Source organism: Sorex fumeus, unplaced genomic scaffold (assembly GCF_029834395.1).
Source record: "Sorex fumeus unplaced genomic scaffold, SorFum_2.1 ptg000232l, whole genome shotgun sequence".
NCBI classification, from domain to species: Eukaryota; Metazoa; Chordata; class Mammalia; order Eulipotyphla; family Soricidae; genus Sorex; species Sorex fumeus.
The window spans coordinates 298,131-325,204 of NW_026606289.1; the positions used below are offsets into that span (position 1 = coordinate 298,131).

Below are 27,074 nucleotides of genomic sequence, written 5' to 3' on the forward strand. Positions count from 1 at the left end.
GCCCCTGTTTTCTTTTGAACATGTGTCACTCTCTCATCTCTGCTTTTCCATCTTGCATTCTATCTTGAACACACATCTCGTACACCTGACATCTTTTTGAATTACCTTCAATAAAACAATTTTGCTTCAGTTGTTAAAAATTAAAAAAATCAGGCTGAGACAGCACAGCAGGTAAGGTGCCTGTCTTGTACATGGCTGGCCCAAGTTTGATCACCAGTACAACAAATGGTCCATGAACCCCTCTAAGTGTGATCCCCAAGCTCAATCATGATCAAGTCCTGAGCACTACCCAGCATTGTACAAAACAGCAAAACCCAAACCCAAATTCAAGGTAATTCTCCAAAAAGAACTTAATGAGCATTCCATCTTGTAATGGCAACATTAGGAATAAGAACATAGCAGTATTAAAAATAGATAAAAGAACACCTCAGGCATTCATTATACAGTCGATTCTCTCCAACCCAAGGGAGCAGAGAAAACAAGTGGAGTTTAGTCTGTGGCATTGGAAGATGTAGACCGATACTGACAGATCAAAGCATAAAACTGCAGAGCACATGGGCTTATAGTAACTGAGTAGCTGTTGGTTCTGGGTGAAATATTATGGAAACTGAGTCCACAATCTTGCTCAAAATCCTCATGTGGTGATACTCTGATTATTTGCTTTAAAACTATCAGAGTACTGAGGGAAGTTGGCCCATCACTAGGCTAGTTGGCAGGACCTTTTTTTTTTGCTTTTTGGGTCACACCCAGCAACGCAAATGGGTTACACCTGGCTCATGCACTTAGGAATTACTCCTGGCGGTGCTCAGGGAACCATATGGGATGCTGGGAATTGAACCCGGGTCGGCCGCGTGCAAGGAAAATGCCTACCTGCAGTGTTATCGCTCCAGACCCATGGATTTTCTTTTTCTGGGTGACGATCCAGTCTATTTTTTATTTTTTTGTATTTTTTTTAAAATTTTTATTAGTGAAACACCATGAGGTAGAGTTGTAGACTTACAAATTTTGCGCTTGGGTTTCAATTATACAATGATCAAATACCCATCCCTCCACCAGTGCCCCCAGTGCCCATTTCCCACCTCCACCAATCCCAGTATCCCTCCCACCCCCCATCTCCCCCATCCCACCCTGCCTCTGTGGCAGGGCATTCCCCTTTGTTCTCTCTCTCCTTTTGGGTGTTGTGGTTTGCAAAAGAGGCATTGAGTGGCAATCATATTTGGTCTATAGTCTACTTTCAGCATGCTTCTCCCATCCTGGGAAGATCCTCCCAACGCCCTTTATTTGGTGCTCCCTTCTCAATCTGAGCTCCCTTTTCCCCTAGCATGTGTAGAGTGGCCGAGATTAGTACCAGGTTTGCCCAATGGATCTTTTAAGGTCAATGTCCCGTCCGCAGCTGCCAGGGCTTGCACTCAGAGGCATCTGTTAGGAGAGCGGGACACTGAGGCAGGGCAGACACAGCGCTGAGGGAGCAGGATGAAGAAAGGCCACGACGAATACGCCCTTCCCAACTCCCCCTCCTCCCAGGGCTGAGCCCAAAGAGGGGCGCAGGACCAGCAGGCCCGACCCACTCGGGACGCCCGGTCAGCGGGTGCTCCCAGGGAATCGTGGGCGACGCCGCCAAGCCCGGCCCGCTTAGGCCGCGGGACAGTGCTCCGGGAGAGCGCGGGAGTGACGACACAGGCACTGGGGCCCGGGGGGCGGCGGGACGAGGCGGCGGCCACCGGGGGCCCGTGGGAGGGGGCCTGGAGCGAGGAGACCGGAAACCGGCGGCCCTGGGGGTCACTTGAACCCGCCCGCAGGCCAGACGCCAACGCGCACGCGCACGGCCCCGCGCCCCGGCGGCTCGTCCGAGGGGCTACGGCCCCCGGAGCGTTCCCACGGGAGCCGGGGCGAGGCGGCCCGAGGCGCCACCGGCACGGGCAGGGCTGGGCGTCCCGGGACCGAACCCGCGACTCCCGCGCGCCCGCGCCGCGCCCCGCCCCGCCCACGACCCAGAGCCCGGGAGGCGGGGCGGGGCGGGGCGGGGCCGAGAGGGGCACCCACGCCAGCGGCGGCCGCCGATTGGGCCGGAGGCGTGTCGGCGGGCGCCGTAGGCCCCGCCCCTCCGCTTCCGCCCGCCCATTGGCCGAGCCGCCTTTCCCGCGGGGCGGGGCTTCCGGGGGCGGCCCGAGGGGGACGGAGGAGGCGGCCCGCTGGTGTCAGGGCGCGGCCCGCAAGCCCGGTCCCGCCCGCCCGCCCGCCCGCCCGCCCGCCGCCTCCGCCCTCCGGGCCTTGGCGGGGCCCCTGCGCGGGGGCGTTTGCGCGCCGCTGCCGAGACCCCCGCCCCTAGCGCAGCGTCGCCGCTCCCCTCCCGCGCCCTCGCCCTCGGCCTGGCCCTGCTGGCCCTCGGCCCCTCAGCCTGCCCGCCCCGCCCGCCTCCCTTGGCGCCCGGCCCCCTCAGCGTGGACTCCCCGGGCTCCCCTCCCGCGCCCTCGGCCCTCAGCCTGCCCCCCCACGGCCACTCAGCCCCTCAGCCTGGCCTTCCTGGACTCCCACCGGGCCTGGCCCCCTCAGTCCAGACCGAGCTCTCGGGCCCTCAGGATGGATTCCCCGGGTTCCCACTGTGCCCGGCCCTTCGGCCCCTCGGCCCCTCGGCCCGGCCCCCCTGGCCTCCCCGGCCCCCCGCCGCGCCTGGACCCCTCAGTAGGACTCCTCGAGCTCCCCTCCCGCGCCCTTCCCCTCAGCCTGGTCTCCCGGGCGCCCCCTCCCGCGCCCTTGGCCCTCAGCCTGACCACCCCCCCCACCCCCGGCCCCTCAGTCCCTCAGCCCCTCAGCCTGGCCTTCCTGGACTCCCACCAGGCCTGGCCCCCTCAGTAGGACTCCTTGAGCTCCCCCCCCCCCCCCCCCCCCCCGCGCCCTCGGCCCTCAGCCTGCCCCCCCACGGCCCCTCAGCCCCTCAGCCTGGCCTTCCTGGACTCCCACCGGGCCTGGCCCCCTCAGTCAAGACCGAGCTCTCGGGCCCTCAGTATGGATTCCCGGGTTCCCACTGTGCCCGGCCCTTCGGCCTCCCCGTGCTTCCCTCGGCCTCTCGGCCCCTCAGCCTGGCCTCCCCAGGCTCCCGCCGAGCTCTCGGGCCCTCAGTATGGATTCCCCGGGTTCCCACTGTGCCCGGCCCTTCGGCCTCCCCGTTCTTCCCTCGGCCTCTCGGCCCCTCGGCCTGGCCTCCCCGGGCCCCCACCGCGCCCGGCCCCTCGGCGTCCCCTCCCCGAGCTCCCACGGCGCCCGGGCCGGTCCCGCATCCTGGCCGCGAGTGGCTCAAGCGGGGCGCGGCTGGGCAGTGTCAGGCGCCCCTTCGGGGATCCGGGCCCTGGGGCGCGGGAAGAGGGTCGAGGGTGGGAGCAGCCCGGCCTTTCGGGAGGTCCTGAGGGCGCCCCCCGCCCAGGCCCAGGCGCCTGCGGATGGATGGAGGTGCCCCGGGCCGGAGGGCGGGCGGGAGTGAGGCGCCTTCCCTTGCACCCCGACTCCCAGGGCGCCGCTGGGCCCTTGGCCGCAGCCCCGGGCCGGGCTGCTCCTCGGACTGACCCGCACACGCAGCAGAGGCGGCCGGGGCCACCCTTGGGGGACACTCGCTGACCAAGCCTGGGCTCGCCAGGGGCCCCTTTGGTCGTGGGGCTGCTCCTCCTGGCTGGGCACCGCGTGGGTATCTCCCCTCCCCTGGCACCTGGTGCCACGGGGCTGTGGCCGGCCTAGCGCGAGCCCTGTAGGGTGTGGTGATGCGTGCCCCCAACCCCTGAGCTTCTGGCTGTGACCTGGAGCCCCCGGTCAGTCAGGCCTTGGCTGGAGCCCCGTGCTGGGGCAGGCCTGGGACCCTTTGGGAAGGACAGGAGACTCGCTGCCCCCTCCCACCGTGACACACCAGGCCACAGACGGGGCATGCGGGACTGCCCTGTAGCTTTCCTGGCTCTTCTGGGACCGGGGCGTCGGCGGCTTCCCACAAGCGGCAACCACTGGCTGGACCTGACGTGACTGGGGTGCTGGCACCCTCAGGTGGATCTGGCCCAAGGAAGAGTCCATTTGGGGACCATGCCCCTGTCCTACTACTGTCCTGCTTGCCTGTCCCCAACAAGGTAGTTCGTGAGGGCACTGCCAGGTAAGGCTGGGCAGGGGTTGGGGACTGCCTCTAGGCAGTCCCTCACCAATGGATCACGACCACTTTGGAGAACTGTGGAACACCAGGCTCAGGATTTTTCTAGAGGGAACAGCTGTACTGTCAGAGCTGGCGTGGAGGCTTAGCCAGGTAGGATGGACTTGGGGACCCCCGAGTATGGGGTTGGGAGGGGGCCAGAGCCTTTGTGTGCTCAGTGCCTGTGCAGGGAGCTGTGAAGAGGGACTCTGTTGTGGGGCCTTGAGCAATTGGGCGTTGTTTTGCTCTGGCATGTTTGGGGTAATGCCAGGTTGGTGCTCTGAGAACTGGGTGGTGCCATGGCTTTACCTCCTGCTCCCCTGTGTCTCACCTGCCTGAACTGCACAGCCCTGGGTCTGGAGTGTCCGAGATGGGGCAGGGTGCTTCAGAGGCCACGGAGGGCCAGAGGGAGCAGGGTGTGTGTGTGGGGGGGAGGGGGCGTGAGGGCACCCGCTGTCCCACGCGCAGGGCTTCATGACAGTCACTTATCTAAGGGCCAAGGATGATTTCAATCTACCTACCTGTCGAGGCCAGCCTGGGCTGTTGATCTGGTCCTGCTACCCTGGCACCATTTCCTATGTAGCGGGGACCCTGCCAGGCCCGGTGTCCCCTTGCCACCCCCCTGTCTGGCACCGATTTCGTGTCTGGGAGGCAGAGGTTGGTCGAGACCAGGGGGCGGGGGGGGCGCACACGAGCCCTGCTCCCACCCTCCCCCTCAGAAGAAAGCTCGACAGTGCCCTTAGGACAACAGAAGCAGAACTTTATTCCTCTCGGCTAGGAAAGGGAACCAGTGGGGTACACGGGACAGCACCCTTCGGCACCCTCGGAACCGAAGAGGACATCTGCTTGCCTCTCTCCTTTGCCCGAGTGGAGGCAGGTGAGCAGCGCGGGGCAGGGGCGGCTGCAGTGACGGGGCGGCCAGCTGGCCGGGACTCCAGGGCTGCGGAGAGGAGGGGCTGCGAGGGGCGCGGGGGCGCTGCCGGCTCCAGCAGGGAGCTCAGGGCACCAGGATGCGGTAGGGGCTCCCTGGGATGTGCTGGTCGCCCCACTTGACCACCAGCGTGTACTCGCCCTTGTCCTTGAGCAGGTAGGACACGCTGTAGAGCCGGCTGCCCATGTGCTTCACCAGAATCTCCTCGCAGGGCGTCCGGGGGCCGTGCACCCCCACCAGCAGCATGTTGTTCCCTGGAAGGGGACGGGCATCAGCTGCCGCCCCGTGTTCTCCCTGCCCCGTTCCGCTCGGCTCCCGCACCCACCTGCTTTGCTGCAGTCCACCGTGAAGCTGCTCTTCTGGCCCGCGTAGGCCTTGCTCAGCCCCAGGCCCTTAGCTAGCACCTTGCTAGCATCGGCGGCACCCGCGGGGGGGCCGTGCTGCGGGGCGTTGGCTGACTTGGTCAGGGAATCCACAAACACCGACGATGTCTCGTGCAGGCTGTGGTTGCTGACGAGGCGGGGGCCTGCGGGGCGAGCGGCAGGGCTGAGCGGGGCGCAGGTGACGCGGTGGGCACGCAGGCCGGCGGGGGAGGACTCACCTGTGACCTTGGCCTTAAAGGGGCTGCCTCCAATGTGGTAGGGGCCGCCGTACTTGATGGAGATGAGGTAGCTGCCCGGTGCCATGGGGGTGTAGGTGACACGGTAGCCCTCGGGGCACTCTTGGCAATCCATCTTCACCTTGGAGGGCCCGTCAATGGTCACCGACAGGGCGCCGGCGCCGGCGTTACTCGTGTTCACAATAAACTCACAGGGGCTCCCTGGGGGCACGAGAGCAGAGCTGATCAGCAGCAGCCCATGTCCTCGCAGTCGACCCGGCAGAGCCTTGGCACCGCCACACCACGGCCAAGCAGGGGCCCTGGCCGCCACGCCCACCGACCTGTGACTCCGCCCTCCAGGCCGGCTCCATAGGCGGACACCAGGCCCGGGTCCCCTCCGTGTCCAGGCTCCCCAACTCGGATCTTGAAGGGGCTTCCAGGGATGTGGGTGCCGTTGAACTTGACATCGATCAGGTAGACGCCATTTTCCCGCGGGATGAAGCGCACGGCATACTTATCTGAGGGGCAGAGGGGCAGCCTGTGAGCCCGGGCTCCTGCCAAGACTGAGCGCCAGCCCTGGCCCACCAGTTCCGCGTGGCCCCTTCTGCTGCCTCTGCTGCCCCTGGGGCCAGGCCAGGGACCCACAGTCCACAGCACAGACCTGCACCCGAGGGATGCTCCCGGGGACTGAGGTCTTTCATAAGCCAAAGCCCGCCTCTTGGAAGGGCTCCTAGGAGCATCACACACCTGACACATATACGGGACTCAGAGGCGGGCAGCCACTCGCTCGAGCTGCTGCCGTGGGAAAGGGACAGGACTGGGCGGGAGGCTCAGCACCCGGGTCCCCCAGCTCTCCCACAGCTAGACTTGGCCCCTCTCAGGACTGGGGTCCTACGCAGGAAAGCGGTCCCTGTGCTGAGGGACTGTCTCAGCAGCTGGCAGCAGCTATACCTTCCTTCTCCAGTCTCAGTTGCGCTCAGCCAGCTGGCCAGCCCTGCCAGGAAGCCGCGCTGCCGCCTCACCTTGGTCAATCTCTGTGACATAGCACTCCTCCAGGGCTCCTGAGGGGCTGTGCACCTTGGCATCGATCACCCCCTTGGCCCCGTTCAGGCTGACTGCAAAAGAGGCTGGCTGGTTGACCTTTAGCCCTGACTCCTGGAAGCACAGCACATGTGGTTAGACAGGGAGGCTCTGGAGGGACGTGGGAGGGGAGCAGGGCCCCGCAAGTCAGAGGCCTGCAGGGTGGCACTTACCCATTCGGCGTCCAACTCGGTTTAAAGAGGGAGAGCCATGGATCTGAAGCACAGCGGAAGCTATAGGCCCTGCCCCGCGCCCCCGCAGCAGGGAGGGAGGGCAGCACCCAGTCCTGGCAGGCTGTCCCTCTTTAAACCTCAGGCCCGTGCTCAAGGGGCACAGGCTTCTGTTCAAAGCCTTTAGACCTGAGACACGAGAAAAACTCCACGCGGTGGGCAGGGATGCTGCCTGCCGACCCCCAGCGTGGGCTGCACCAGGCCAGAGCAGAGGCCACACCCCGAGCAGGGCTGCACAGAGCATGCTCGGGGCTTGGCTCTGGTCTGGCCGGGTCCAGGAGCCCCGCGGGCGGTTTCTCTCGGTGCCTCACCTGAAGACTAGAAACAGTAAGGCGGCGGGCGTCGCCAGACGGAGAGGCCACAGGCACCACGAAGGGGCTGTCGGGGATGTGCTCCTCATTGAACTTGATGGAGACCTCGTAGTCACCTGCACAGAGAGCATGGGGCCATCGGGGAGGCTCTGCTGGCCAGTGTGGGAGCCTGCCGCCTCCCTTGATGGCCAGCTGGCCCCTGGGACCTTTACGCCGAAGCCACGTGGGCGTCGGAGTCTCCATACCTGGCTCCTGGACCACATAGGCCACGCCACAAGAGCCGTCCTTGCGGTCCTCAAAGGAAATCTCGGCCTTACTGGGGCCCTCCACCGCGATGGCCAGGCCCCCAGCTCCAGCTTCTCGGGTCCAGATGCTGAATTCGGCTGCGGGACACGGTGCATCATGAGGGAGGGCAGCTCCCCGGGCCTCAGACACCCCCCCACCCCGGGTCAGTGCAATGGTGCTACGCCTCCTCAGACCACACAGACCAGCTGCAGAGCAGGAAGCAGCCTACCTGGTACTCCGGCTTCAGCCCTCTCTAGACCAGGGCCCCCAGCACGGACCTTATGGGCTCCTCCTTCTCCCAGGGGCCCCACGGTGAACTGAAAGGGGCTCCCTGGCACGTGCTGGCCCTTGTACTTGACGCTGACCGTGTGCATGCCCATCTCGGCAGGCACGAAGCGGATGCAGTAGGTATGGTTCTCGCCTTCCACGATCTCGGCCTCGTGGGTTTTGCCCGATGGGCTGGTCACCTGGGCCGTCATGTCCTGGATGCTAATTTCTATAGGGGGAGAGTGTGGTAAGCCAGAGCCCCAGAACTCAGCCTCTGCTTGGGACCACCACGGGTACTCCCCCATGGCCCTACCCGGGATCTTCAGACTGAGGTCACAGTGACTGCCGACATTAGCCACCGAAGGGGCCCGGCGCCTGCGCGTGATACTCTCCTTCACGCGGCCCTCGCCTGTCACCTTCACGGAGAAAGGGCTGCCTGTGGGAGGGAAGCACAGACCGGCACCGCAGGTGATCCTCTGCGGGTGGACCCAGGACAGTGGCCACGAGGGGCCGAGCCAGGTGCCCTGCTCACCTGGGACATGCTGGTCGGCAAACTTGATGTTGATGATGTAGTTTCCAGGCTCCGTAGGGCAGTAGGTGACCCTGCATGTGCCATCCTCCAGGTCCTCCGTGTTGATGTCCACCTTGCTGGGTCCCTCAATCGACAGGCTGAGCCCACCGTAGCCTGCGGAGGGAGAGCCCTGAGCCAGGGTACCTTACCTGTGGCCTCTGATGCGCGGGCTGGGCCGCCTGCCTACCTGCATCACGGGTATCGATGATAAACTCGGCGGGCTCGAAGGTGTGGCCTTCGTGCAAGCCCTGGCCCGACACCCGCACACGGCTGGCGTCTCCGATCTCTGACTGGCTGATCACCACTGGGATGGGGCTGCTCGCCACGTGCTGGCCGTTCTTCTTGACGTGCACCAGGTGCTCCCCAGTCTCTTTGGGCACGAAGGAGATCCCTGGGCACAGCAGTGGGGTCAGCCAGTGCGAGGGGCCCCATCTCCCCCCCTCGTTCCCGCAGCCGCCGCCTCTCACCCACGTGGCCGTTGCGCAGTCGCTTTAGCAGGCATGGCTCCTCGCGACCCGATGGTGGCACCACGGTGGCCGTGAGCAGGCTGAGGTCGGTCTCAGAGATGTTGATGGGGATGTCCGCAGCAGAGCCCACCTTCAGGTGGGACATACGCATGGAGTCGTCCCCTGTGCGGGCAGAGCAGTGCTGAGTGAGGGCCTGGGGTGACTCCCACCTGCTCCCAGTCCTGCTGCCCGGGGCCTGGCCTACCTGTGACCCGGGCCGTGAAGGGGCTGCCCGGGATGTGCTGCTCGTTGTACTTGACCAGGATGCTGTAGTCGCCGGGCAGCACCGGCAGGTAGGAGACGCTGCACGTGCCATCCTGATTGTCAGTGCAACTAATCTCTGCTTTGGATGGGCCTTCGATGGCCAGGGACAGACCCCCTAGAGAGAGCAGCGTGTCAGGGCAGGGCGACAGGGGCACCGCAGGGATTGAGCACCTGGCCTGGGAGCCACTCACCCTCTCCTGCATCCTTGGTGTTGACAGTGAAGACAGCAGGCTTGTTCACCACCCCGTGCGTGAGGCCAGGCCCGTAGGCAGTGACGTGGCCACAGTTGACATAATCCACATAGAACTGCAGGGGGCTTCCTGTGGCAGGAAGAGGAGCCTGTGACAGGGGGCCCCCGCCGTGCCCTTGGGGTCCTCCCGCCCCGGGGCTCTGGCGCACCTGGGATGTGCATGTTGTCGTAACGGATGTCCATCTCATGCAGGCCGGCCTCGCTGGGCGCATAGCGCACGGTCACAGTGCCGTCCTTATTGTCAGTGATGGCAGGCTGTGCCACTTTGCCAGAGGGCATCCGTACCTCCCCTGTAGGTCAGCCACGGGGCAGGGTTACGGCGGCTCAGGTGTTTGGCCCTGGCCTCGGCATCCCGCTTCCGCCAGCCCCAACTCACCAGTGATCTCCCCCTTCTTGATGGTGAAGGGGATGACGAGATCGAAGGGTCTCAGGCTGGTCACATCCAGCCCGTTGACTCCCACCAGTGGTCTCTCCGGGGCCTGCAGGAGACACAAGGTACCAAGTGAGGGGTGCGGAGAGTGTCCCCCGCCTCACTCGCGGCAGAAAGGGGCCTCACAGAAGCCCCTGGAGATACCCACACCCAGGGCTAGATGAGGCGGGCCGGGCCATACCCAGGTCTGCTGGCCACCCTGGGCGTAGGTATACGGAGGGGCCAGCTGCTGAGGCCGCAACGAGGGCTGCGCCACGGGCTGGTCCCCAGCCAGAGCCTGTGGAGCAAGGCACAAGAGCAGGAGACTCCTGGAGGGGCCCCGAGGGGCAGGCCCCATCCGCAGAGTCCTGGCAACCGGCCGCTGCTCACCGTCACTTGGAAGGGGCTGTTGGGCACGTGCTCGCCCCCGAAGCGCACGCAGATGACGTATTTGCCCGGCTGCGGCGCCGTGTAGAAGATGTCGAACGTGCCGTCCGCATTCTCTACCACGTCCACATCCACCTCCGAGCCGTCGGGTGTGCACACGGTGCAAGTCACCTTGCCCTTGCCTGCTGCCTTGGCGTCGACGGTGATCACCGTCTCTTCCCCGATCTGGATGGTGGGGCCGATGCCAGCACCTGGGGGGCAGGACAGGTCCCCAAACGGGGGCACGGTGTGAGCTGGGGGTCGTGCACTGCCAGGCCTCCTGCTGCCGCCACCCAGCAGCCGACGCCCTCCCCCAAGCTGGGCCGGTGAGTGGTTTCTCAGAAGGCAGGAAAGGTTCTCTGGAGCCCCCTCAATCCGCGGAGTCATGTCTGGGGCCCCCCACTGGCTGGCACCCGTGGTCTGGGGCGGCCCGTGTGCCGGTGCCCCCTCCCTGCCGCCCAGCACCAGTATTGGGGCCGCACAGCTCCCTTGCTCCCGGCGGCCTGGCCTGGCGCTGTGTGCAGGCGTGCTGAGGTGAGCTCCTGCTGCTGTGTGGGGCTTGTGCTGCTCGCCTCCCGCCCCCTGGCCCGAAGGGCAAACTGGAGTTTCCTGACAACTGAGAACGCTCGCTCGCCGCCCGGAGGCTCGCAGTGAGGGGTCAGCTCAGCCCGCAACAGGCAGGGAACGGGGAGCGGGGAGGCGGAGGGTCAGCACAGAGCAGCGCAGCAGGCAAGGCAGAGGGGGCCCAAGCGCAGCAGTCAGTTGCAGGGGCCCGCAGCAGAGCCACCTCCAGGGCCCCAGAGTGCCGGAGGAAAGGGGAGGGACAGTGACGTTACGTACGGCCTGGGCCGGGGCTGTGAGCCTGGCAGCCAGTGCGTCTTGCAGCCCGGCCCCACCGGGGAAGCAGCTGGGAGCCCCGACCCCACTGGGCTTGAGCTCCAGTGGCACCCGCCCTCCACCCGGCCCCAGTGTCCCCGAGCCGGGTCCGTCACTGGCTAATGGCTCCGGCCACCTGCTGGCTGACACCCCGCCCCGCTCCCCATCTGCTCCAACCCAGTGCTCCCGGGCCCTTCGCATCGCAGTCCGCACCCAGGTGGGCCGCCCCTCCAGCTGGCCCCTAACTAAGCGACTTCGGCCCTAGCTGAAGGCTCGGCCCCGCGTGTGCCTGGAGACAGACACTCCCTCAGCCAAACCCGGTCCCGGCCCTCCTAAGCTCTTGAGCCCGGTGGCTATCGCCTGGTCGGGGCTGCTGGCCCCACGCCCGAACATGGGGACCGTGTGAATAACGTCACTGCTGGGGGAGAGGGAGGGGAGGGAGGCGGGGAGGGCGGCCCGCCACCAAGGGCACTTTGGGGCTCTGAGGCCACGCTGGCCTCCGCCATGCTGGCCACCCAAGCAGACGACGCCGGCGCTAAGGCACCACCAGCCGACCCACCCGCTCATGCAGTCTGCGCCTCCCCACCCGGGCTGGGACGCAGCGGCCGGGGACATGGGGCTGGGGACTCCCACTGCTCAGGGGAGACCCCTCGTCCCCTTGGCCCACGCAGGAGCCCTTGCGACGAAGAAGCGAGAAGGGGCAGCTGCCTGCCCCCAGATCCCCAGACCCCAAAGCCCCTGGCAAGGTGCCGCTCAGGACGCACTTTGCCCCGAAGTTCTCAGCTGCAGCCCCACTTCTCAGGAAGACGCTCCAGCCCGGAGCAGCGGGCCCGGAGCACACATGCTCGGCTCAAGGCCTCCCTGGGCCTGACCGTCCCGCCCCCCCTCGGTTCCTGTCCCGAGCTGGAGCTGGAGCGGCCTGGGAGGCTGCACGGAGGAGGGGGGAGGCTGCCCCCTGCGCAGGAGGGGCGTCGGGAGTGGCCCCAGCAAGCAGCTTACCTAGCCCGTGACCTCCGATTGACACTGAGGTGAGAGGGCAGAGAGCAAGGAGAAAGGTCAGGTGAGTCACTCAGGGGGCGGCCCCCACTCCCACTCGCCGCGCCAAGCAGCCCTCGCACGCAGGCACGCCTCAGCCCCACCGCCGACGCCGCGCCACGCCGCGCTGCCCGGCGGCCGCTCACCTGTGACCGTGCACTTGCTGGCGTCCCCAGTGGGCACGGCGCGCACGCGGTACGGGGAGAAGGGGATCTCGTCGCCTCCATACTTGACGAGGATCGTGTAGCGGCCTGTCACGTCGGGCACATAGGCCACGGTGTAAGTGCCGTCGTGGTTGTCCTGGATGTGGGTCTTCTTGGGCTTGCCCTCTGGGTCCTGCGGCCATGTCCGGCAGGGGGTCAGCCACCACCCTGCAGCCAGGCACCGTAGGGCCCCATCCCGCACCATCCGACCTCTGCATCCCGGAAGCCAGCGCTCAGCCCCATCCCCACCGACCCTTCCCAGTGTCCACCTGTGTTCCGGGCCTGCCCAGACCCGGGAAGGAACCCCGAAGAATCCCCACTCTGGCCTACGAGCCGAGGGCTGATGAGTGGGTGCGAGGGCCACGTGGGGCCAGCCCAGCTTCCAGGCCCTCTTGCCCCTGCTGGAAGCGCCGCTCACCGTGATCTGCACGGCCAGCAGGCCCTCCCCAGCGTCCTTGGCATCGATGGTGAATTCCACTGGCAGACTGGCGGGCACGCCGCTGGTGTTGAGCCCAGGGCCACTGGCCTTTACTTTACTGGCATCGTGAGTAGGCAGCACCTTGACCTTGAAGGGGCTGTCGGGCAGGGGTGAGTGACTGCCAGACTCACTGTGCTCCCCCCAGCACCCCTCCCGGTGGGCAGGGAGCCCCTTACCTTCGGGGCACCTCCTCATCCCCATACAGCACCGAGATGCTGTAAGGCCCCTCGCGGCTGGGCACATACTTGACAGTCTGGGTTCCATCAGCGTTGTCCACGACGTCCACTGGCTCCACCAGACCTGGCCCCGACCCACACCCAGAGCCTCAGCCAGTCCCAGGGCCTCTGGCCGGGAACAGACTTCCGTTCTCTGCCCACCCATCCCCACCCATAGGCCAGACCCCCAGATGCTTTTCCCATTTGAGCTCCGCGGACTCTTGACTCACCTTTGGGCCCCTGCACTTTGACCTGTAGTGGGGCCACACCAGCCTTGCTCGTGTCCACCTGGAAGGACTGAGGGAGGTTGGCACGGACCATTCCTGGGCTTAGGCCAGGCCCGGAGCACTTGACCTTGGTGGCATCTGTCACATCATGCACAGGAACCTTGAAAGGACTGCCTGGAGGAGGGCAGAGAGGGTGGCAGTTAGGTGAAACCAGGAGGAGAGGATCAGGGCCCCCAAATCTGGCCTGTTCAGCGGGCACCCTCACCTGGAACTTGGTGGCCACCATAGGTGACGTTTAGGCTGTAGGTGCCGGCCTCATAGGGGATGTACTCGACCGAGCAGCTGCCGTCCTTGTTATCCATGCATGACATCTTCGCCTCAGACGGGCCCTCGACAGCCAGGCCCAGGCCCCCGGTGCCGGCGCCCCTGGTCCAAGCAGACAGCCGGTGACTCTTGGGTCCCGGGCCACCCACCTCCCTGCCCAGCCCCGGGTGCTCGCTGACCTGGTCTCCACGGTGAACTTGTTGGGCTTGTTGGTGGTGCCACTCTGGATGCCTGGCCCGTGGACCCGCACGCGGGACGGGTCGCAGCCCTCAGTGACTGGCACCTGGAAGGGGCTGCTGGGCACGGGGCTGCCGTCATAGGTCACATCCACAGAATGGAGGCCTGGAGAAGGGCAGTGCTGGTGAGGGGGTGCCCGTGGCCTGGCCCCCAGCCCTCCTGCAGTGATAGCACGTACCCTCCTCATACGGCGTGTACTCCACTTTATATGTGCCGTCCCCGCGGTCCTGCACGAAGGTCTCAGTTAGGCTGCCCGAGGGGTTGGCCACACGAGCCTTGACGTGGGGGCCCCCAGTCTGGGTCAGGGCCCGCGCATCCACACTGAACTCAGTGGTGGCCTCTCGAAAAACGCCTGTGGTGCAGCACGGGGTGGGGGGAGCGTGAGGCTCTGGAGACACGTCTGCCCATTGCCCCCGTCCCCCCAGGGGGCCCCTCACCTTGGCCCTCGATTCCAGGCCCATAGCACTGGACACCCGATGTGTCCACAGCGGGCTCCACTTGCAGCTTGCTGGGGAAGTTGGGCACGGGCTGGCCGCCGTACTTGATGGTGATGGTGTACGCGCCAGGGCAGAGCGGGATGTAGGTGATGGTGTGTGTGCCGTCGCCGTGATCCTGGATATGCACCTCGGCCGGCAGCCCCGCCTCTGAGCAGATCTCAATGGTCAGCTCAGCATTGCCTGCGCTGGAGCAGTCCACGTGGAACTGGCCGGCCTCGCCAGCGGTGGCGCGCTCCAACCCTGGGCCTGAGCACTTGACCTTGGAGGCATCGAAGCAGGGAAGCGCGTGCGTCTTGAATGGGGAGCAAGGGATGTGGGTGTCAGCAAAGAGGAGGTTGCTGTGGCACTCCCCCAGCTCAGTGGGCATGCAGACATGGCCCGGCCTCACAGGAGTTCTCCACCCTTTCAGCAGCCCCAGCCCACACGCCTCGAGGAGGCTGTGCTCACTCCCTGCCCCTTGACTGACCCCAGGGGACCTTCTGGCTACCTCCTTTCAAGAGGGCTCCCCTCCCAACCAGGGAAGGGCACCTGCGGCCCGGGCAGGACCATGGATGGGGGCAAAAATGAAAAAGGGGCGGGCAAGTCTGAAGGGGGCCCCTCTGTACCCTGATTACCTTGCTCGGCTTGCCGGGGGCCACAGCTTCCAGAGGGAAGGGGCTGCCCGGCACAGGCACACCATCGTAGGTCACTTCCACCTCGTAGGGACCCTCGTCGCGGGGCACAAAGCGGACCACGCTGTTGTCGGCGCCCAGGCCGGGTTCCACCTTGCAGGGCACCACGGCCCCCGAAGGGCCCACGACCTTGGAGGCCACTTTGCCTTGGCCCCCTGCGCCCTTCGACTTGACCGTGAACTCCTGGTCTTTGCCGACATCCACCTCTGTGGAGATGACAGGAGGGTACAACCATGATGGCCTGAACAGGCAGTCCTGGGCCCCTCCAGCCTGGCCGGGGGGGCCCCACTTACTCTCGCCCAGGCCGGACACCTTGATCTTGCTGAGGTCCAGGCTTGGGGACACCCCCACCGAGAAGGGGCTCTTGGGGATAGGATCTCCTCCGTAGGTGACGTTGACACCCACCGGGCCCTGGGGGAGGGGGGAATTCCAAGGGGTGAGTCAGAGACAGTCAGCGCCAGGCGTCGGCAGGCCCCGGAGGGAGGGAACAGGTGCCCACCTGCTGCACGGGTGTGTACTTGACCGTGTAGGTGTTGTCATGGTGGTCAATGACGTCTACGTCCCTCACCGCATCCCCTTTGCTCAGTCCCGAGAACTGCACATCCAGCTTGCCTTTGCCAGCATTTTTGGCGTTGACTGTGAAGTGGGTAGGCTTGCCCAGCTCAACCCCTGGGGAGACAGGATGTGTCTGTGCCCCTGGCGCTGGGCCTGCTAAGGCTCTCAGGCCTACCCGCGGCTGCCCGGAACTTACCAGTGCGACTGAGGCCGGGGCCCTCAGCCTTCACCTTGCTGGCGTCATGGGACGGCTCCACCTTGACCCTGATGGGGCTGGTGGGCGTGGCCTGCAGGGAGACAGGGCGCGGGGCTAAGAGAGCCAGCCCTGAACCCCTAATGGGCTTCTGGGCCACAGGCGGCGACACCCACCTGGTCAGCAAAGAGGACCATGATGGTGTAGCTGCCCGCTCCGCGCGGTGTGTACTTGACCGTGAAGGTATCATTGTCATTGCGGATGATGTCGAAGTCAATGTCGGCCTCAGCAGGGCCCACGACGCCAGGGGCACACTTGATGCCGATGCTGACATCGCCTGTGCGGGGCAGGAAGCAGAGGTTAGTGTCTGGTGGGGCGCCCCGCCCCTGGTCCCCGTGCCCCAAGGCGGCCCTTACCCTGTCCGGCCTCCGTGCAGTCTACAGTGAAGTAGGTGGGCTCATGTGCCTTGAGCCCTGTCTTGGCCACCCCTGGACCATACACCTTGACCTTGTTCGGGTGGCTCCCAGCTCCCACGTTCACCTGTGGGTAGAGAGCAAAAATGCAGGCGGGAACCAGCTGGAGAGACGGGACTGGGAAATCTCGGGTAGCAACTGGTGAACCTTCACATTTTTCTTTTCTTTCTTTTTAAAAAGATAGCACAGCGGTAGGGCGTTCACCTTACAAGCGGCCAACATGGCCGACCCGAGTTTGATTCCTCCGCCCCTCTCGGAGAGCCCGGCAAGCTACCGAGAGTATTCGATATGCCAGACACAGTAACAACCAAGTCTCCAATGGAGACGTTACTGGGCCCGCTCGAGCAAATCGATGATCAACGGGAGGGCCTTTACCTTTACCGTTTCTTTTTAAAAAAAGCACTTCTGGTTTTGGGGTGACACCCGGCGATGTGCAGGCTCACCCATGGCTCTACACACAGGATCACTCCTAATGGAGGTCAGGATGCCGAGGATCCAAGCTGCACGCAAGGTGAGCACCCTACCTACTGGACTGCCTTTCTGACTCCTAGTTTACTTTTTTATTTGGTTCTGGGGCCACACCCAGAATGTTCCCTCAGGGATTACTCCCAGCTCTGTGCTGAGGGATCACCCTTGGAGGGGCTCGGGGTTCCAGGCATGGAGCCCAGGTTGGCCATGGGCAAGGCAAGCACCTTCCCTGCTGGACGATTGCTTTGATCTCCATTTTCTGTTTCAGTGTGAGGGATACAGTTGGTGGTGCTCGGGGAGCATGTGTGGATGGGACCAGGGCCTCCAGCATCATTATTTCCTTGCTTTTTTCCCCTTGGGTTACACACCGTGATGCACAGGGGTTACTCCTGGCTCTGCACTCAGAAATTCTCCTGGGGGTGTTTGGGGAACCATATGGGGTGCTGGAGATCAAACCCGGGTCAGCCGCATGCAAGGCAAAAGCCCTCCCCGCTGCACGATCGCTCCAGCCCCCAACATCATTATTTTCAAATAATGCTGCCACCGCTCCAGGCTCTGGGATTTCTCTCCCTGGGCCCTGAGGGCAGCTGTCCAAAGGCTCACAGACCTACTTGATTCAGGTATTTTTGATTTGGGGGTCACACCTGCCGGGGCAGTACGAGATGCCTGGAAGTGAACCTGGGTCAGCCCAGCGCAAGGCAAGCGCCCTGCCTGTTGGGTTCTCTCCAACCCCTCGCAGCCCAACTTTAGAGCAGGGCTGGTCAGACAGCCCACCCCGGGATCCGAGGGCACGTGGTGGTGCCTGATGCAGACCAGCACGACCGTCCCGGACGGCAGATCCAAATCCAACTCCAAGGCAGGAGTGCGGCTTGGGGACAGAGAAGGTAGAGTTGGGACTGCACTTGTTGGGCCACGGCCGCCCCACAGGAGGTTCATGTGGGAACCACGGGTCTGTCATCGGGGGACACTCACCCGGAAGGGGCTATTGGGGATGCTGACTCCGCCCCAAGACACCATGGCTGTGTGCTTCACCGGCTTCCTGGGCACGTACGAGCAGCTGTAGGTGCCGTTGCCATTGTCCTTGACCGTTGTCTCCACAGGGCAGCCCTCGTTGTCCTGGAATGCAGCTGGGGTCAGCGCCAGCCTGGCCACACGCCCTCACCCCCTCTCCCCCTCGACTCTCACCTGCACTTGGACCCGCAGAGGCGCCTTCCCGCCGAGCTTGGCATCCACGGTGAACTCGGCCGGCTTGTTGACAGCCACGCCCGTCTTTTCAAGGCCAGGCCCCCGCGCCTTCACCTGCAGGGAGGCCCCCCCGCCTTGGCCTGAGTGGGGGACACAGCCGCCGGGGGCCCCCTCGCCCCTGCCCGGCTGCACGGCCTACCCTGTCCGGGTGGAAGTCTGGGGGGGCATCGCGGATGTCGGCCATGAAGGGGCTGAGACGGATGTCCTCGCTGTTGCACAACACGTGCACTGCGTACTCGCCCGGCTCCTGGGGCCAGTAGCGCACGTCGCACGAGCCATCCCCCTTGTCATCGCACTCGATCTTGGCCTGTGACGGGCCTTCCACAGAGAAGCCTGGGGACAGCCACCTCTTGTCACCCACCGGGGGCCGGGAAGGAGGCCCCGCACCCTCGACCGGGCGCCCCGACCCGTGCGCTCACTTACCCAGAGTGCCCACATCATCCCCGATGGCCTCCACGACGAAGTCCGCCGACTTGCCCACCACGCCGCCCTCCAGCCCTGGGCCCCAGGCGCGCACCTTCTGGTTGCCACACTCAGTGCCCACCTTCACCTCGAAGGGGCTGGAACAGGGGAGAGGGAGAGGCGTGCTGCAGGCGCTGCCCTGACAGCCAGTTCCGGGCCCTGCGTGGGCTCTGGGCGTTTGAGCCGGGGCCTCACCTGCGGCCGATGTTCTGGCCACCCCAAGTGATGGTGACAATGTAGGTGCCAGGGGCCATGGGGTAGTACTCGAAGCTGTACACGCCGTCTCCCAGGTCTTTCTGCTTCACACGCTCCTCGCCCTCTGCGGGAGATGGGAGGCGGGGTGTCCCCTCAGGTCGGCCCGGTGACACCCTGCAGCGACCTCCGCTCCCCCCGGGCCATCTCTGGCTACTCACTGGGCCCCTTGACGGTGACCTTCAGCTCTCCGCTGCCCGCACCCTTGGTGTACACCTTGAAGTCAGCCGTCTCCTTCACCCGCACACCCTTGGGCTGTAGCCCACGGCCCACGGCACGGCAGGCTCCCGGGTTACAGGCTGCAGGCAGAGAGCGGCTGAGCGCGGGCACCGGCACCAAGCGCCAGCCCACCCCGCCTCCCCCAGGGCACGGCCCTCAGAACTCAGGGGGAACACTCAGAAAGGAAGCCCCCCCGCCGCCCCCGACAGAAGGCAGAGTCGAGTACCGTGGGCCTGTGGGCAGAGCGAACAGCGGCAGGGCTCCAGACAGCCGGAGCGAGTCTTCCAGAGGTGAAAGCATGGGGAGAGGCGAGAGAAGAGGGGAGAGAGCACCCCGACAGTGGAAGCAGAGACCCGGGGGGCCAGGCAGGGGGCCTGGCTGCAGCGCCCGTCTACCTTGGCCCACGGTGACGGTGTAGGGGCTGCGCGGGATGGGCACGCCGCCAAAGCTGACGTGCACCGTGTGGACACCCTCCATGCTCGGCTGGTAGCTGCAGCGGTAGGTGCTATCGCCGCGGGCCTCCAGCTGCGTCTCCACTGTCCCCTTCTGCCCCGTGGGGTCCTGGATCACAACCTCCACCTCGCCGGTGCCGGCTCCTGCCACAAGGCACCGCAGAGCTCAACTTCCCAACCCTCCAGGGGCGACTGTGCCCCCAGCACCCTGCCCGAGCCCCACTCACCTGCCGTGAAGATCTCGAAATAGGTGGTCTTGTTGGCGATGTTGCCAGTGGGCTCCAGCCCGGGGCCCTGCGCCGTCACCTTGCTGGCATCACCCTGGGACTTGTCCACATACACTTCGAAGGGGCTCTTGGCGATGTGCTGGCCCGCAAAGAGCACAGTGACCTGCACCCAGGAGCGGCACTTGGTGACGGGGGCTCCAGGAGCCCCGGCCGGGCCCCACCTCCCCACAGCCCCTGGGGTGATGCCTCACCTTATGAGTCCCTGTCACCTCAGGGACATACCAGACGGAGAAGGTCCGGTTCTTGTCGTTGTTGGCAGTCACCTTTGCCTGTGAGGGGAAGACAGCAGCTGTGACCCTGGGTGGGGTATGACGGCACCGAGCCCGCTAGCCAGCTGGGCACACCTACCTCCTCCTGGTGTCCAGCTGGGTCCTCCACGTACACCAGCACCTCCCCCTGGCCGGCACTCCTGGTCTCCACCGTGAACTCTGCCCGCTTCTTCACCATGTTGCCCGTGGGCTCGATGCCTGTCGGGTGCCAGAAGCCATCAGGGTCGCCACCCCACACACACTACCCATTAGGCCTTCTGAGCTGGGCACTGTGGCGGCAGGACAGGCCTGCACCTACCCGCTGGGATGTTCTATTAGTCCCTGCCGCAGCCCTGGTTATCATGACATGGGAGCGCCAGGGCCGGTGGAACTTGGTCCGCGAGCACCGCTGAAAGTAGCTAGCTGGGACCTCCAAGTGTGGAGGGGACACTCGTTTTTGTTTTCTGCTTTTTGGGTCTCACCCAGAGATGCACAGGGTTTACACCTGGTTCACGCACTCGGGAATTACTCCTGGCCGTGCTCGGGGGACCATATGAAATGCTGGGAATTGAGCCCGGGTTGGGCCACATGCAAGGCAAATACCCTACCCGCTGTGCTATCGCTCCAGCCCCAAGTTGTGTTTCATTTTTGTTTTTGTGTTTTGCTTTTTGGGTCACACCCAGCGATGCACAGGGGTTACTCCTGGTTCATGCACTCAGGAATTACTCCTGGCCGTGCTCGGGGGACCGTACGGAGGGGACACTCGTGCAAGGAGGACGGCTGGGCTCCCTCACCTGGCCCGTAGGCGCGAGCTTTCTTTGGGTTCAGTTTGGGGCGCAGGGGAGCCCCTGGCTTCAGCTTGGCCTTGGGGAACTGGGACAGGTATGTCATGACTGAGTGCTCGTCCACGTTGGGGTCAACAATCTCCTCAGGGGTGATGACCTGGAGCCAGCAGAAGAAGGATGTCATCTGGTGTCCCAGGAGGCTCCCCTGCCCCGCTGGGGCCCCCCAGTGGCCTACCTGCGGGATGCCCAGCCAGTCGTCGGCCTGCTGCATGGCTTCCCGCGCATTGTTCACCGGCTTGCTGGCGTCCCAGGAGTCCCAGTCCGGGCACAAGCCTGTGGGGAGGGGGAGCCGTGAGCCGGCGCTCCCGGGACCCCTCGCGCGCCCCCCCCCCCTCTGTCCCCGCAGCCCTCACCCGGAGCACAGCTGTCGACCAGGGCGCCCAGGGCGCGGCCGCTCTGCCAGTCCCGGCTGAAGTTGGTGATGGGCAGCTGCGGCAGCTTGTTCTGGATCCAGCCGAGCAGCCTCTGCTTGGGAGTCTGCTTCTTGGCCTCCTCGTCCTCCTCCTCGTCCCACATGGGCATGGAGATGGAATAGTGCAGGATCAGCGTCCAGATGAGGCCCAGGATCAGCTTCAGGTTCCCGTCCACGATGGCCTTGCTGTCTGTGAGGGCAGGAGGGTCAGCGGTGGGCACAGCCGCGCGCAGACGCAGGCACGCAGACGCAGAAACAGGGCGCTGGGGGCACCGCAGGCAGGTCGGGGTAGGGATGGGCGCAGCTCGCATGGGGTGGTCGGGCATCCCAACGGAGGGTAGCTGGGGTGCTGGGGTCCAGAGGAGAGACAGGGAGACCCGGGCTACAGGCGGGGTTCCCAAAGGCAGGGTGACTTGGCCCAGTGGGCAGGCCGAGGCCGGTTTCTCTCTGCAGGGTCTCAGGGCAGCCAGGAGGGGCAGGGGTCACCCCAGAGCTGGCCTGCAGGGGGCTGGGTGCGGAAGAGGAAGGCCCGTGACGGTGTTTGGGCAAGACTGCCGGGTACCCGGATTGGGGGCATGAGGCAGGGGAAGTGAAGACGTTGGGCAAGGCCCCTCTGGGTGGAGACTGCGGGCCCCACCCACCCCACTTCCTCAGTGTCCCCCAGTCACTCGAAGTGGGGAATACGGAGCCCCAGCAGAGGCGGGTGGGGTGGGGCACCCAAAGGAACAGGGCGGGAGGGGAGGGGAGGAGGGATGGCCCTGACTCAGGGCCTCGCGACTGCAGTTGGGGGCCCCAGAGTCTGCCTCCACAGAGCCAGTCGACCACCACTTTAAGGGCCGCCTGGGCTCACCGCAGGGGAAGTGGTTAGGGAGGGTACTGGTGTCTCGCTGGGCCCCACCCCAGGTGCTCTGGGGTGGGGGCTGGGCCGCGGGCCGCCACCCAGGTGGAGTCCCTCTTGTCCCCCTGGTCCAGAGACTCATCTACTGAGTCAGCTGGGGGTGGTGTTCCCCCAAAGGGCCATCGATGGCAGCTGGCCTCGGAGGTCAGCTGCTGAGCCCCACCCCGAGGCTTGGCACTGTCCCCCGGTGGGGGCCACCAGGGTGGAAGGGGGCTTCAGGCTGGGGCGAGTGGAAGAGGCCTGACCGGCTGGGGCGTCCCCCCAGGACCCTACTCGCAGAGCCCTGTGAAGGCCTCCGTGGTGACCCAGCCCCCCGCCCCCCGCCCCCCACGGCAAGGCCAAGAACAGCAGCACAGAGGCTGGCCCGACCCCTCCCCTCAGACAGAGGGAAGGCCCGGGACTGGGCCACAGTCTGGTGGGACGCCCCGCCCCATCCCACCCCCTTCCCTCCCCTAATCACTGCTGCTTTCCAACATTTTTTTGCCTTATATGGCAAAGCCCTGGGAACTAAGCCTGGTGGAGCCAGCTCACAAGAGGAGGAGGAGGGAGGAGACCCTCCCCCAGATAGCTGGGGTGTGGCTCACCTCCCCACATCCGGTTGCCCCCCCCCCAGACTCAGAGATGACTCAGCTTGGCTAGACAGAGGCTGGGAGTGGGGGGCTGGGTCTCCGCCTTGAGGTGTTCCGAAGGGAGGGGTGGGGCCCTTCGGAGCAGCTTTGGAGGGTCGGGGGCACCGAGTCCTGGTCCCTGGCTTTGTTAAGGCCGGCGCTCGAGGCACGACTGCCAAGCCGTTGGGCTTCTGAGAAAGAGCTTTGCCCTTCTCTCGCTGTGGCACCTTCGCCCCACAGTCCCCGTGTGTAGAAGCCCTCGGGATGCTGCCGCAGGCGAATCAGTGCCAGCCTGAGCAGCGCAGCGCCGGCCAGCGCAGCGCCAGAGCCCAACGGCAGGCCCACGTGTGGGCGGGAGGACGCCGGCGGGTTCTCTCGGCGCCGCACACTTCTGCAGGCGGCGGCGCTCTCTGACCCCCCGCCGGGGCACAGCTAAGCTGGGAAAGATCCAGACTGAGGTTGGAGTCAACTCTGCCGGCCGCCCTGACCTTCCCGGGCCGGAAAGCACGAGAGCCCCTGACGGCTACGAGCACTCCTCCAGCTCGGCCCGGCCAGGGCCCCGGGCGCCGGGCCAGCGGCTGGCTAGTGTCCGTCCCCTCCCCCAGACCCTCTCCCACCTCGGGCGCAGAGGCTGGGGGCGCGGCCCGCGGAGGATGTGAGCTCAGCCTGGGCGCGGGCCAGCCGGGCGCGGCGGGCGGGGGCGCCTAGCGGTCCGCACGCTCGCCCGGCTGGCCGCGCCTTTGTTCTCGAGGCCCTCGCGGGGTCGGGAGGCCCCGGGGCTGGCCGGGGCTGCGCCTTGGGCCCGGGGCCGGGCCGGGCCGCCTCGGCCCGAGGCCGACGGGGGGCAAGCGCGGCATCCCCACCCGGGCCCGCCCAGACCCTCGGGGTGGCCCGTGCCCTCACCGATGGACACGAGCTTGATGCTCTCGCGGTCCAGGAACTCGAGCGCCACCGACACGTTCTCCAGCTGCATCTGGCGGAAGGTGGGCCTCTGGTTGTGCTTGCGGTGCATCTTCTTCTGGCTGAGCACCTCGAGCAGCGCGATGAGCCGCAGCCCGTCGCTCAGGTCCGTCTGCAGGTTGGCGATGCGCTTGCTCACGCACTTGAGGTGCTCGTTGCACCAGCGCGTGAACGTGTTCTGCTGGATCTTCTTCCACGGCGCGTCCTCCGCCAGGTCCTTCTCGGTGGCCGGCATCTCGGCGTCGCGAGTGTCAGCGCCGCCCGGAGCCGCGCCCGCCGCGCTCTGGCCCGCCCGGGAGTGCGAGCTACTCATTTTGAGGCGCGAGGAACCGAGGGGCGGTGCTGCAGCCGGGGCGAGGGGGACGGCCCTTTAATTAAAGTCGCAGGCAGCCGGGCGCGCGCAGAGTGGATGCAGACCCGAAGGTTGCGCTGCGGAGAAAGCGCGAGCCCTTTAAATGCGAGCAGGGGGCGGGGTCGGGGGCGGGGTCACCGCGGGGCGGGGACGCGGGGTGGGGCCTCGGGGCCGCTCCCGCCCCGCCCCGCCCGTTGGAATGCCCCCTTCTGCCAAGCCCCCCCCCACGCACCAGTCAGCCGTTTTGCCTCGACCCCCGCTCTGCAGAGGGTCGTGGGGCCCCGAATGGGGGCATGGACCCGCCCAATCCTAGCGGTCTCGCGGCAGCCCTGCAGGACACGCTGCAGCCAGGAAGGCCTGAGCCGCGTCTGGCGCTGGATTGCTCCGTCTCTGGCGGGCACGCCTTACAAGGGACTTTCTTTTCCCAAGGGCCCTGCAGGGGGTGACGAGGCTCGCGCGCCCTGACTCCCTCGGGCTCCGCCCGGCCCGCGGCCCCCCGCGTCTCCCGTTCGCTGGCATCCAGCGCCCGGGGTTCACGGACCGCACCCCGCCACCCTCCCCAGCAGCCGGGGCCGGGGCCAGCCCGACCCGCTCAGACACCAATGCCAGCGCTCTGCGTGTGGGCACCCGAGCGGGCCAGCAGCGCGGACCTCGGAAGGCGCCCCCACGTCCCACAGTCTGGGCCCTGACCACCTGCCCCGCCGGTCCCCACCGCCTGCCTCCCGCCTTTCCTCCTCCTCACCCCACCCTGAGGAAATGGGGGCACTGGGCCAGCAGGTCACCAGCGCTCCAGGAGCCAGCGGCCTTGCAAGGGGCCCAGCGTGCCAAGGGACACTGGCAGAGGCCGCTAGCTGGGCGAGGCCCAGAAAGCAGGAGGCCGGCCGCTTGTCAGCCCCCAGCTGCGGCGACACTGGGACAGCAGCAGGAACCTTCCGTCTTTTGGAACCACCCCGAGCCCGCTGTGACCCAGGAGGTGGCTAGGCAGGGCCAAACCCTTGCACGGGGCACACAGCGAGCCCAATAAGCCCAGCAGGGGCCCCCACCGACTCACACTGCCCAGGCCTTCAAAGGAGCTGCAAATGGTAACTGAGGGACCCAGGAGCAAGGGCACCGCATGGAGGCCAAGGCCCACAGGAGTACACTGCCCTCTCAGCAGCCCCTGAAGGCGACTCCTCCTCCCTCTTAGGGTGTGCCGCTCCTCTGGACTTTCCCCCCAAAGTGTTCTCGTTCTGTTTCCCTTTCTCTCCCTCCTGTTCAGTTCCTTGGCGGGGCAGCAGACCACTTGGAGCTGAGAGAACTAAGGCCAGCCAGCACAGAACCCATGAGTGGGCGCAACAACATGCCCAAATATGGCATTACCCAGAGCTACAGCCCAGTGGGCATCTCTCTGGCCTTTCCACACACTCAGTTGCCCCCACCCCCGTCCCGTAATCCACTTGCTTTTATTCACCAGGGGTGGTGGCATGGTCTCCTGCACCAGCTGTGAGGACTATTTCCACACACGGCTGTGCAAAAGCATGGCACATCCCCTAGGAATTGAAGTAGGGGTGGCTGGGAGCTCTGTAAGGGGTGCTGTCCCTGCCAGGCCCAGTTGCCCTTCAGGTCCACTGTCCCACTGCGGGGCAAGTTCCCGAGCAGTGACTGTCACGGGTAGGTTCTCACCGCTAAGGACCAACCCTGCGGTTCATAATCATCTGTCAGTCTCTGGAGAGCAGGCGGACCCGGCAGTAGTCGGGAATAAATGGAGCTAGGGTTCGTGCCTTCCTGCTCTTTTCCCTTTTGAGGGAAAAGGGGGGGGGGGGGTTGTTAACGGTCCGTGCTGGGGACAGGGAGCGCGCAGTCCCAAGGCTCACCAGCAGATGGCGACTCAGTCCCGAAGACCCCCAAGAGTCCTCGGATCCCTCTCTTTCATATTTTCCCTTATTTGGGGATTCTTGGATGTCAGCGACACCCCGCCCCCACCCACCCTCAGTCCTCAGACCCTAGGCCAGGCCGTTCCGTGGGGTGCTTCAACTGATGCAACCCCAGAAGGGCACTGTGCATAGAGTCCCAGGTTGGACAGGCAGCTCGGGAGCGCAGGAGATGCTCCCCCGCGCGCCTCGAGGGCAACCGCAGCTGCAGGTGGCTGCCTCTGTCCCTTCCGAATCCCGCCGACTCGGGAGCCAACCCGGGGCTTGTCCTGTCCAGAAGGGCCCCGCTGGGCCTGGCCACACTCCGTCATGAACCCAGCTCTCCTGACCTAGGTGGCCGGCTCCCCGGGGCACTCTGGCCTAGAGTGCTCGCGGTGGCACTCAAGCTCCTCTGCACAGTGCCCATCTCTCCTGCCCGTTCGTGGCAGCCTTGCCGTTCACGGGCGCCCGGGGCGAGCCCATGTCCTACCGCCCACCGAGGCAGCCTTTCCCCCAAGCCCCTGCTGGGCGCAGACCCAGCTCCGGACACCGCGCTCCCGGCTCCAGGGCACCTTCCACAGGTTCCTCACGCGGCCTCGCCCCCTCCAGCGGCCTTGCCCACCCAGCTGCCCGCTAGTAGCGCGCTGACCGCTGAGCGGCGCTCGGCGCGGAGACCTCACCTGCCGGCCTGCGGGGCCCGCGACCGCGGGGTGGCGCCTGGCTGCCGGGGCCCCGCTGCTGTCCCTGGGCCGCCGCCGCGCGCCTCCACGCGAATGCGCCCCCCCGCCGCCTTCTTGTTAAGCGCAGCCCCCCCGCGCCCGCCCCGCGCCCGGCCGGCCCGGCCCGACCCGGAGAGAAAGCCTTAATTGGTAAAATCGCCCAGGAGCTGGGGGGGGGGGGGGCGCCGCGGCTCCAGCGCCCGGGCCTCTTGGCGACCCGCCCTCCCGGGATGAGCTCACCGCCCCACCGGGGCCGCCGCCGAGGGGGCGGAGGCCTCTCCAGGAAGCCTGGCAGTGGCCCCCCGGAGCGGGCTGCGCACCGGTAGGGGCAGGTGCGGCTTCCCCTTACCACGGGCTGGCTCCGCTGAGCCCCCGCAGAAGGCCGGCGCTCCGTGGGCTCGGGATGTGCTGCAGGCAGCGCAGAGTTCAGAGACTGTGAATTGGGTGGGCACAGCCACACCCTGGCACTGCTAGGCGTAGCCCT

The 27,074-nt window shown here is 65.8% G+C and overlaps 1 protein-coding gene across 2 annotated transcripts; it reads right to left on the reverse strand.

Annotated features, from left to right (window-relative positions):
* Positions 1–4,900: 4,900 nt before the first annotated feature.
* On the reverse strand, positions 4,901–26,631 carry FLNA (filamin A). Of its 2 annotated transcripts, XM_056108667.1 has the most exons (48): positions 26,552–26,631; positions 23,574–24,079; positions 21,106–21,354; positions 20,928–21,025; positions 20,702–20,849; positions 20,008–20,126; positions 19,851–19,928; positions 19,600–19,762; positions 19,316–19,516; positions 18,863–19,000; positions 18,645–18,768; positions 18,411–18,547; positions 18,127–18,320; positions 17,928–18,041; positions 17,715–17,858; positions 16,218–16,341; positions 15,978–16,138; positions 15,805–15,895; positions 15,553–15,722; positions 15,347–15,464; positions 14,997–15,259; positions 14,323–14,674; positions 14,064–14,237; positions 13,828–13,990; positions 13,590–13,750; positions 13,328–13,498; positions 13,059–13,182; positions 12,823–12,979; positions 12,348–12,537; positions 12,166–12,189; positions 10,255–10,502; positions 10,067–10,162; positions 9,832–9,934; positions 9,605–9,745; positions 9,397–9,525; positions 9,147–9,320; positions 8,903–9,064; positions 8,623–8,826; positions 8,397–8,549; positions 8,178–8,300; positions 7,827–8,093; positions 7,558–7,695; positions 7,313–7,428; positions 6,714–6,846; positions 6,033–6,209; positions 5,695–5,913; positions 5,419–5,619; positions 4,901–5,347 (listed from the first exon to the last, which is right to left on the reverse strand). In XM_056108667.1, the coding sequence occupies exons 2-48, from the start codon at positions 23,941–23,943 to the stop codon at positions 5,160–5,162; spliced, it is 7,692 nt and encodes a 2,563-aa protein (XP_055964642.1). In that variant the 5' UTR covers positions 23,944–24,079; positions 26,552–26,631; the 3' UTR covers positions 4,901–5,159. The 2 variants fall into 2 exon arrangements, with proteins under 2 accessions (XP_055964642.1, XP_055964643.1); XM_056108668.1 differs by lacking the exon at positions 12,166–12,189.
* Between the last annotated feature and the right edge of the window lie 443 nt (positions 26,632–27,074).